The sequence below is a fragment of the Vulpes lagopus genome, chromosome 10 (assembly GCF_018345385.1).
Source record: "Vulpes lagopus strain Blue_001 chromosome 10, ASM1834538v1, whole genome shotgun sequence".
Taxonomy (NCBI): domain Eukaryota; kingdom Metazoa; phylum Chordata; class Mammalia; order Carnivora; family Canidae; genus Vulpes; species Vulpes lagopus.
Window position 1 is genome coordinate 99,845,435 of NC_054833.1, and position 11,489 is coordinate 99,856,923.

Genomic DNA, 11,489 nt, shown 5'->3' on the forward strand with positions numbered 1-11,489 from the left:
TGCCCAAAATGTTATCCCAAATGACAGAAACTGGGAGAATGAATTAGAGTCCACTTTCATTGCCTACTTGAACAGGCTTGACATTGTCACAGTTCTTCCATAGTTGCCAAAGAAGTAGGATCTGAGTCAACTTTTTGGGTTCTGGGCACAATTCCACTACTTCCTGGAGGGTGATGTGGGACAAGTTAGTATCTCTCTTTTCTCAGTTTGTTCTTCTTTCTATGAAATGAAATAATTCTGGAGCCTAATACCCAGGTTTGTTATAGAGATTAATGAGAATTATATAAAATTTGGCACAATACCTGGAGTATGATGAGATTTTACTACCATCAATGTCTATTAATTTCATTATTGTCATAATCTTTGTGGGAAATTCTGCTGTGTTGGAATAGGGGATTAGTCAGGGCCTACCAAAAACAACTGTAGGTACAACTTTTTTTTTTTTTTTTACAACTTTCTTTTTTAATATTCTCCTCCTCTCTTCAGACTACCTGTTTATTGTCACATAAAATTATTCTCCTAAGATATCTAAATCATCAGTTCGATCAGATCTAGGGTATTTCCTTCCCTCAAATTGTGCCAAGTTTGATATAAACTAACGTAGTTTGAATAACTAATCAACATCCAAATACATCCACGTCGATCAGAACTCAGGCTTTATTATTGTGCAGTGAAAAAAAACTAAAACTTAATTCCAAGCACATGTAATTCGAGTTTGCAAAGAAAGATATTGTTCATAAAACATATTCAATATTTAAAGAAGAAAATGACATTTATTTGAAGAACAGAATATACTTAGAATTCCTGGCTTCTAAAAAGCCCATTTCCCCTATGCCTAAGCTTTGTAATTTCATGTTAGGCAATAAAGTTATTTTTATACAATCTAGTTAAACTATTTAATGGAAATAGCACTTGACAGAATAAAATATTGCATAGATGTATGACTCCAAAATAATATTATTTAAATCCAATGTTCAACCTCCAAAGGTAGATTGCCCCTAATAGACTTCAATATATGCTTGTTTACACATATATAAGTACATAAAGTATGTAAAGGAAACTGACATATATAATATCAACCCTCAATTTCATCTAGGAGGATAAGGATACTAAAGCAAGGGAAAAGTAAACATATTTTTTTCCTACTTTATTTTCCCATACAGTTTGCCTTAGTGTTACCTATTCAAGTCAGAAATAGTAATGTAATTCTGGGACTACAAATTGGCCAAATATCCTGTTTTATCATTCCCTTTCAGGACTGGACCGGGCATTTTCAAAATCAGGGTGTGTATATGGTGGAGGAAGAGGGTCATGAAGAAAACAAAGTTAAATCAGAACATTTCTGAGATACCCATGTTCTGATGTGGCAGACAGGATGCAGGTCCCACCAGGGGATGCACTGACTCAGAAAGGTTTATGGGCTAGCAAAATGCTATGACTGGGATGGAACAAATCGGGCATCAGACTAAGAGATTTCTGGGTTATATCGCCCCCAGAATTTCTGATTTAGAGAATGCTCATCAATTAAATATAGACTAAACTTCCAAGAGAAAATCTTCCAGGTAGCTGTTGTGTTTTTAACAGACCTGGTTTCTGTACAAAGGAGAGGGCTTAGGAAAGTGGGAAGGATTAGATAGCCCACTTTGCAGAAGCCACATTAACATTGTGCACATAGCTGGATCATTATTTCTGACCTCCTATACTCCATAGACAGCAAAATCACAGTGAAATGTGGTAGCAAAATTGGCTGACTCTTGGTTACCTGTGGACACAAAAGATGCCCATGTGACAATTCTTACTTACTCTTGTGAACCATCAGCTTGTAAATCGTGATCAATCTTGCATTTTTGAGAAGGGTCTATTAAGGGATAATAAATTCACATATGTACCTCTTGGTGCTACGACACACCTCATCACTCCATTTGCCCTGAGCTGACTGGGAGAACAGGGCACAGTTTTCACGCTTACCGCCATTAGGCTGTGCGTGGTCCCAGTTGAGGAAGGAGATGGTGACTCCATGGACATCAACAAACTTGCCCTCTGTGACCATGTCATTGATGCCCAGCCAAAAGTCATTGACACCTGGCAGGCTTCTTTTACCATAGTCTCGGAGGGCATTGATTTCGTCAGAGTTTCTGGGGATAACCAAGGTTCCTCCCTTGGAGATGCAGTCTTCATTGGCTTCATGGAAGTGCTTCAAACCTTCTGAAGCAAGGTAGCATTTCTTGTGAACTTTTGTGCCTCGGAGACAGACTGTAAAGATGTGAAATTTGGTATATTAGTGTTTTTTGCGTATTATACATCCAGGATTGGACTTGGAAAATAGTAGTTAATATTACTATTAATTATAGTGATGTGTGATCATAATTATGAATTAACATTTATTGGAGATTTTGTATGTGTCAGACCTTGTGCCAAGCACTTTATAATAATGAACTAATGTAATAATCACAATAATCCCATAAAGTGAGATTTTATTTCTCCCACCTTTACGTATCAGGATATTGAGGCCTAATAGAAGTTGTTACTTATAACGACTTTGTGTGTAAAAATGCAACTTACGTAGCATATAAGATCATAACTACATAAACTCAGGTCTGTCCCACCCTCAAGACATTTTTAGTTTCATGCTGCTTTGGTATACACATGCTTGTTTCTTTGTGTAGCTCTATTGTATGCTGCTTTCTTTGGAACTTTTGGAACTAAAGTATTAGTATTTCATAATTATTAAGAAAACAAACAAAAACAAGAGTCTGAATTGACATATGGAAAGAAAGTGGTTTTATTATGCAGGTAACTCAGCCCTGGTAATATTGTTTAGGTTATTCAGGATAAACCAAACATAAAGATAGTTTTAGGGCAAAGTCTGGAGAACCAGACTCTGACATTTACTAGGTGTGTAATTGTTGGAGAAAATACTTTTTATTTATGCCTCAGTTTTCTCATCTATAAAATGAGGATAATCATAATGGTACCTATCTCATAAATTGTTGGAAGACTAATGTTTTAATGTTTGTAATGTATTTAAAGTGCCCAGCTGTGGGTAAGGCATTAATAAAACTCTTTTGCCTTCCTCATGGGCATTTAATCTTCCTTTGGCTTTTGTATTCTCTTCCTGGAAACCTGATAAATGGAATATGTCACCAGTATGACTAGGCAAAGTTGCTTGTGGTAAAAATGACCTTGAACTGGTAACACAAAGCTGGCCTGGGAGTTATAAATCCTTGATGGAAAGCCATAACTTTAGTCTTCCCTAAAAGCAGTAACTCTTATAATTGGACAGGTCTCTTGCAGGACCCTTGAAGTTCTGCTTTTGGAGTTGCTATGTGAGGTGTTGGATCCTGGAGGTATAACTCTTGTGAGCAAGGGCTATTCTTGAACCCACCCAGTGTGGCTCTCTTTTCCTTAACCCCTGGGAGCCAAGGAGGGTAACTCCTGGAAGAGAGATGTACAGCTGCACAGGGTGTTGGGAGCTCTACTCCTGTGTAAAGAGGAATGCCAAGCTGTGCTTCTAACCAATGGCTTTCCATTTGCATCTGGTCCTCCATGTGGTCAGACTGAGTCCTGTGATCCCGTGTTTAGTTGAACCTCAGCAGATCTCCCAGTGGGTACTTAGTAAACATCTAATGAATGCTAAGTATCTTCACCAATGAATATTTGCTTCAATTCTGTTTGATTGCCTATTAGAGAAGAGTTATGGACAAACTTTTAAAATGCACTATTCAGATGCCTATTTCTATTTCTATACCACCTATATATAGGAGAAAGGAGTGGAAAATCAAGCTGATTTCCCAAAACAATTGTCTCCCCAGCTTTTGGATCCTTTCTCCTGTATACCTCTCTGGCTTGTCAATCTCTCTCTTTTTGTAAAGATTCATTCGTTTGTTTGTTTGTTTGTTTGAGGTGGGGAGGGGCAGAGGGAAAGGAAGAGAGAAAACCCTGTGCATACTCTGCTGACTGAGTGTGGAGCCCAATGTGGATGTCATGACTGTGAGCTCATGACCTGAGCCAAAACCAAGGGTCAGGTGCTTAACCAACTGGGCAACCCAGGTATCCTCGGTTTGAAAATCTCTCTTTTAAAGAGTGTCACTTAGAACTTGACATGTATTGTGGGTATAGTTTGAATTGCTGGAAAATCATGATTTCTTTTCCTCTGTCTTTTGAGACAAAGCCCTGATACGTTGGGTCTTACCTGTCTGTAGGGCTTGCATTTCCTTCAGGGCATTGACTTCTCTCCAGAGCTTTTCAACTTGAGTCTTCAGGTCTCCATCCTTTTCTGGGGATATTTTAGGGTGGGGTAGGGTAGGAGGAATGGAAAGCATGATTAAAATAAGATAAAAATAAAATAAAGCTTTGGAACCCAGAATCTAAGCTGAGGGTGCTTTTCATGAAACTGGGCCAAGCGTACATGGAAATTAATGCATGAAAGTAAGTTGGTCAAGAATATTCATAAGAACTTGGTTGTGGTAATCGTACTAAATGGTCCTTCTCTGAAACAGGGCTGCTATACCTTTCCAGCCACATTTTGTGGGACTCTCCCCCTCTCAGGCATCAGACCAGTATGACTAGGCAAAGTTGACTTTCAGAGCATCTTAGAGCGAGGTATGTCATCTTGGGATCCACTCTTTTGGGTTCCTCCTGCCTGGAACACTCTTGCTCCAGTTCTTGTCCATCTCCTCACTGAGCTGAAATATCTTTTCTAAAACTCTTCTATGGTGATTGTCTCTATATTAGCATCTGTCTGACTGATCTCTTTCTTTGAGCCTTTACTTTTCTTGGGAGAACTTTTCTCTATAATTATTTTTACTTAATTCGATGTGTCTTACTATCCATAGTGCTCCTGATGATTAACATAATGCTTGACGTATAATAGCTGCTCATAGTTGAATGAATAAACAAGATTCTAGGACTGATGGGGACTGTCTTAGAAATTGACAGTTTGAACTCTTCAAAGTCAAGAATTATAATAAACCATAATAAATGACAAAAATATTAAAAGCCATCATGCACTGTGTAGTAGGGGCTTAATTCTTTCAATATTCCTGTGAAATAGACACTCTCACTATCCTCAGTTCATAGAAGAAATAGAGGCACAGGAAGCCGAATTAACCTGCTTTAGGCCCGCCAGCTCATAAGGTGTGGTCGGGATTTGAATATCTTTTACTCCAATTCTGTGCTTTCATATCCTTCTGATCTGCTCCTGCAAAGTAATTGCCTGATCCCAAGCACATGGCCTTGGACATAGAAGATGCTTAAAGTTTGGTATGGTTTGTCCCCATCTGCCTCATTATCTATTTGCCTTATGGGGAATCTATGTTCTGTTCTGGATTTTTCAGCACAATACTAAATCCACACATGTTGATTTATCATCCTCTTAAACATGTGATTTGCAAGCCAGGTGTTTCCACATTGGGTTAGGAATGCCTTCTGCTGTATCCAGGGATGGACCCCACCTCTTGTTTCACTTGATAATGCACATCAATTTTGAAAGCATCCAATAGCTCAGCTCAGAAATATAATAACCCAAGAATTTCCTCAAAGAGACCATTCAACCCAGAATAAATATAAGGGCACATTCAGAATGGAAAACCATCAACTGTTGGAGGCCTGGTTCACAAAGACCACTAAAGACTTGCTTCCAAGTTTCAAGTTGTCAGCCATACCAATGCCAATCCCCCTTCCCTCTCAGCTTCCTGCTCCATTCTGTATAAATATGTGGCCTCTACAGGGAAGCTGTAAGTATTGTAATTAACATGAAGACATGAATAATATTAGGCTCCTGGGAGATCATTATGGAAATCATTATCCAGGTGGCTTGGCGTCTGCTTCTAACCTTTGTGACAAATGTGGATGTGCTTTGTCTACAATGAATACAGGGAATAACTACTTCAATGTAAAAATTAAATTGTATTCATTTGTGCAACACGTAATTTGTTGAGACCTATGAATTAAAGGCCAGGGAAATTTTGTTTTTGAGCTAAGTCACCCAATTAACATTTTGAGTAAAAAACCAAAAAACTCCCTTTCATTTTATTATTGTTTTTCTCCAAAAGTAGTTTCGGTATAGAAATGCAAAAAAATTCCTGGAAAATCACCAGTAGACATATGAAATATACCTTCAACCTCATTGACAACCAAAGAAATGTCAACCTTTTTAACAATTAAAGAAATGCAAATTAAGAGAGATGTTTTTGGTTACCTTGACAGAGCTTAAGCTGATGAGTCAATGTTAAGTTGTCAAGGTATGTGGGAATGGTCACTCTCATACACTGAAGATGGGAGCAACGTGGGTTGATGCTATTATTTTGGGAAACAGTTGGAAAATGTGTTGAACCTGCAGTTTTCTAGAGATGTATCATAACATCCTACCTAGTATGGGGTCAGTATATGTACACAAAGCAGTTCACTGAGGCATTGGATCAAAAAAGATAGATTAGAAGCCACACAGAAGTTCATCAAGAGAGAATAGATAACATGAATAATGACCCATCTATGCAGTGGAATATCATAGGGTCATTAAAAGGACTGATATATCTCTTACATTGATAGTTATCCAAGATTCAATAGATAAGATAAATGAATAGCCAATTCTTATTCGGTTAAAAACAGGTTTTAATTGGGCACTAGAAAAACTCTAGAAAAACTCTGGGAATATTATTTCCCAATAGGTAATAGTGAGTAATTTTGTGAAGAGGGCTGGGAGAGAAAAAATGGCTTTCACTTTTTTTTTGGCTTTCACTTTTGATTTCATAAATTCTCAAGTGCTTAAAATGTTTTAAAAGCGTGTGCGTTAGTGGGGAGAGAAGCATTTGGTAAGTTTAGGCTTATTGCTTCCCTTACAGCTGTAGAGTCCGCTTTCTTGGACCTAATAGCGGAGACTCACAAAAATTCCCTTGGGAGGATGATGTTGAAGAGGTATGGCCCCATCAGTTAAAAAGCAAACAGAGAAAAGCATGTGTGCACACTTGCGTGTGGTTGGGGGTGGCGTTGGGGAGCTCTTGGTGACCTGAACTGAATGACTTCAGAAACATGCCCACAGCATACACACGTCTCCTCTTCACATCCCTCCCCACATCCCTACTGGGTAGTCAACGCTTTGCCTCTACCTCCCAGAGCTGAAGAAATGCTAGCAGTAAAAATAGGCCACATCACACGGTATCTTCCCTGCCCTCATCTTCACCAATCTAGTTTATCACTCACAAGAAGTATTTTAATCTTCTATTTAAAAGAGATACCAAGAATGTTTAATATTTTATAAAGGAAAAAGATGCCACTGAAGAAACTTTGCATCAGATCTAAATCATAGAAATAAATGCCCCCGTTTCAGGGCACTTCATTATATTCAAAACATGACACACCAAGAGAAGCCTCCTTTTTACCCACCAGCCGTCCACACTGTGTCAAGTCCAGGCTTGCACTTTGTTGGTATGTTTTGTATGCCTTATTACTAATGAAATAAAATTGATAAGGAAATAGTATCATATATATTGACCTTGAAATACGCTGGTAAGAAAATGAAAATGACTCAGAGGATAAGATAAAACATCACTCATTGTCTTTCTCTCTTGATGCTTTTTCCCTCTTGCTATGGTTTCAGCATATAAATTGCTATCATCTTTGTTCTTTGCAAGGTTTGTTTTTTTCTTTTTTTCTCTCTCTTTTTTTAAAAAAAGATTTTATTTACTGATTCATGAGAGAGACAGAGAGAGGCAGAGACATAGGCAGAGGGAGAAGCAGGCTCCCTGCGGAAAACCCAATATGGGACTCAGTCCCAGGACCCCGGGATCAAAGCCTGAGTCAAAGGCAGACGCTCAACCCCTGAGCCACCCAGGTGCCCCCCCTTAAAGATTTACTTATTTATTTGAAGGAGAGAGAGTGGGCAGGGGAAGGGGCAGAGGGAGAGAGAATCCCCAAGCCAACTCCCTGCTGAGCATGGAGCCCACAGGGCTCGATCTCAAGACCCTGAGATCATTACCTGAGCCAAAATCAAGAGTTGGTTGTTTAACTGACCGAGCCACCCACGTACCCCTGTTTTTTTCTTTTTTGCTTGTTAACCCAGTTCAACCCACTCAGATTTGAGGATTGCTTGGAGATTCAGTATTGCATTAAAATGTTTTCGAACACTATGTAACTTTGCATATTGAAATATTTTTAAGTTTAAAAAGAGGTTCAGTTTCTCTCCGACATGAAAAAGCTTAAACATGCAGTATAGACTGTCCTTATATTGTCAGAAGTGTGAAAATACACCTTCATGATAACCAGTGACAAAATGGTCTATATCTTTGACTACACATTTAATAAGATTATAGTTATCTTCAAAATATATTTGAACAGCTATACTATGTATAGAAATGAAACAGTATATTTTAATTATCAGTCTATTCCACTTGATCCCTTGCTCATAAAAACCAGATATCCACATATCCCTCTGAAGAGCATTCTGCGTGGCAAAGCTTACTTGACAAAGGCTATGCAGTACAAAACCTTTTTCTGTTAAGAAAAAGGCCTGCCACATGATTCCTTTAAATATCAAACTGTTCCAGAGAATTAAAAGGCCACTCTGTCCCCTGAGTTGCCATATCCACACGGTGGCATGGTACTATCACCAGAGATAGTTCTCCTGGAGGAGTTGGGAAATGAACATTGCCCAGTCCCTCCCCACACTGGGCAAGCCTAGAATTTTGCTGGGCTGAAAAGCCCCGTTACCTTTCACTCGGCGTTTGCTGTGCTTCCTGGCTTTAAATTTGGATGTGTGGCTGGTGGTCTGGTCCAGGAGTAAGGTGATAACCAGGAGGTAAATTACAAGTCCATTCTTTGCCATGGCTCCTGGGCAAGTCTGATGACCACCTTGCCAGCTCCTGTGAAGTAGCTAAGAGGCAAGAAGACTGCACAGCCACATCTTGCTCTGGAGAGCCTGGGCCAGCTTTATAAAAGTGCGTGTGAAGGTTGGCTGGAATCCTGCTGACGAAATGTTTGAATTCCTCGGCTGGCCGCAGCATAAGGTGGCCCCTTGTTCTTGTCTCATGTTAGACTTTTTTAGTTTTTAATGTTCCTGTTACATTTTCTACTTGACTCGCTTTTTAGAGGGTATCAGAGTTAACTATGGGATTAAGGGTTTTGCCTGCTTTCTTCTCCTCCTTCTTTGTCTTCCTTTTTTTTAAATTTAAAGGGCAGAAAGTTTGGAGTAGCTCTGTGAAGACCCCAATATTTACACCCTTGATTTGGAGCTCTGCAGTTCTTTTAATGTTCTGGGAAATTCAATTCCTTTTTCGGGGCGAATAAATAAATAAAGCACACCCCAAAAAACCAGGACAGCTACTGCATATGCATGTGTATATGTGATGCCAGAGTTATACACACATTCCTGTGTCTACACAGCTCAAGTGGAACTTGGGAATGGTTTGCTCACAGTGAGTAACAGGGTTGGCCAAAGTAGATAGTCCATGATAAAGCAGAAGGCTTCCTAATAAGATTTTGTGGATTCATCAAGAATTACAGTTTTGGGAAACACACTTTAGAATGAAAAGAAAATTGAGATGGTGAATTATTTCTGTAAGAATAATGTAAAATGTCAACTATAGCTGTTTTGCGTATCCCCATCACCCAATGCTTTCTGCCTTGAAATTACCCTACTTAAAAAATACTTTCAAAGGGAATATAGAAATAAGAGAATAATAGAGTGAAAGACTTGGTTTAATTATTCTTACCTTAACAATGGGCTTTTTAGGACAAGTATTAGGAACCAGACTGACTTTTGTATCAAAAGCAAGGGACTTCCCTTATCTTTCATTTTCTTTTTGAGACAACATAGGAAGAACCAAGGGTTGATTGATTCCCTCTGGATCTTAGGAGAAAACCACCGTCTAATCTATCTTCATTGCCTTCCAGTGAAAGCCTCTTTGTACCCTACCCACGTATTAACACCGAAGTAAGCCCGCTGAGAGAGAAAAGCCTGACATAATTTAGCAATGTAAGTGTGGAATAAAGAGTAAAGATTTTACTTATAAAGCAGACTCCTTGTACTGATTTGGGCATTCTATGAGCAGGCACTTGACAGCATTGTGGAAGCAAGCTGAGCTGTGTTCAAGTTCTAATTTCACCTATTTATCAGCTGTGTAATCTTGGGTAAATCATTGAACCTGTTCTCACACGGAGCTAGGAATGTCTACTGTCCAGGAAAGATTAAATGAGATAATGCTACAAGCTCTTAGCACAATGCCCAGTGCTTAATGATAATAATAGTAATAACATCTATGACATTCTTACCATTAATTATAATAGTATGTGCAACTCATGGAATACCAGATCTCTTTGGTATTCTAAAATACTCCATGATTTGTATTCTCTCCATTTATAGACTGGATTGTATTGAGTAAGTATTCTCTCCGTTTATAGATGATTGAATCTGAACCTCAGGAAAGTTAAGTGGACTTGTTCATCCATCAGATTCCAGGGGAATTGCAGTAGAATTTAAAACCTAGTTTTGATTGACCCTGGAAGATCTCTCCTTTGACCTGGCCTGTGAAAAATATGCTTTGATATGCATGTGGAAAAGGATCAATGCTCTACAACTGATCTTATGATTGATTGAAAATACTTCTTGCCAGCTTCTCAAATCCTTTACTCTGAGAAGAGATTTTTGAGGTACAGAATAGCTGTGGAAAGCTAATGATTTCTCTTGGATCTTTGATCTATGCTATATTCAAACTAGATTTGTAAGAAAAGGCTGCCTTTTTTCTTCAAAATAAATCTATATTGTTTTAGGCTCTTTTTCCTTTCCAGGAAGCCTCTGACGCTTTTTTGGACTTGTTTTCTTTTAGCCAGATTTCAAAGCCTATGCTTTCTTAGTTTTAAATTAATACTTTATTTTTTAGAACAGTTTTAGATTTATAGAAAAATTGAGCAGAAAGTAGAGAGAGCCTGCCCTACCCCCCTCCCCAGTTTCTCCTATTATTAGCATCTTGCAAAAAAACAAAAGCCAAAGAAAAAAATAAAAAAATCTTGTATTTGTGTGGTGTATTTGTTATAATTGATGAATGAATATCGATCTATTACTATCAGTTAAACCCTATAGTTTATATTGGGGTTCATTATTTGTGTTGTAAAGCTCCATGGGTCTTGGAAAATAAATGTATAATGTCATGTATCCACCATTACAGTAGCATCCAGAAGAGTTCTACTGAAGCCCACACTTTTTGCTCTAATTAAATATTTGAGGATTCGTTTCTTCCCTAGCTGTACTGCCAGGACTCTCTCCGGGGCTGCTCTAATCTCCAATTCTCTCTCCCCAGATGATCTTAATCCTTCTTGTGACTTCCAATTCTCTGTCTGGGACTCTCACATTTGCCGACCAATTTGATCTCCTCCTTCAGATTGACAGTTCCAGTGGCCCATGTGACCTCTCCAGTTGGATGTCTCAGACATTTCAAACTTGTGATGGTTGAAGTTAAATTCTGGGTTCTACCCCCATTAACATCCCATGGATTTTT

The 11,489-nt window shown here is 38.6% G+C and overlaps 1 protein-coding gene across 1 annotated transcript; it reads right to left on the minus strand.

The window, feature by feature from the left end:
- Window positions 1-639: 639 nt before the first annotated feature.
- On the minus strand, window positions 640-9,622 carry CLEC3A (C-type lectin domain family 3 member A). The gene is made up of 3 exons (XM_041770260.1): window positions 8,707-9,622; window positions 4,193-4,276; window positions 640-2,253 (listed from the first exon to the last, which is right to left on the minus strand). Exons 1-3 carry the CDS (start codon window positions 8,819-8,821, stop codon window positions 1,862-1,864), a joined length of 591 nt encoding a protein of 196 aa, XP_041626194.1. The 5' UTR covers window positions 8,822-9,622; the 3' UTR covers window positions 640-1,861.
- Window positions 9,623-11,489: the final 1,867 nt, after the last annotated feature.

What these genes read in the sequence shown, in the direction of transcription:
- CLEC3A (XM_041770260.1), bottom strand. Translation starts at nt 8,821, where the DNA reads ATGGCAAAGAATGGACTTGTAATTTACCTCCTGGTTATCACCTTACTC. An exon ending in CAGCAAACGCCGAGTGAAAG is followed by an intron (nt 4,277 to 8,706) that starts GTAACGGGGCTT and finishes AAATATCCCCAG; the next exon opens with AAAAGGATGGAGACCTGAAG. An exon ending in AATGCAAGCCCTACAGACAG is followed by an intron (nt 2,254 to 4,192) that starts GTAAGACCCAAC and finishes ACATCTTTACAG; the next exon opens with TCTGTCTCCGAGGCACAAAA.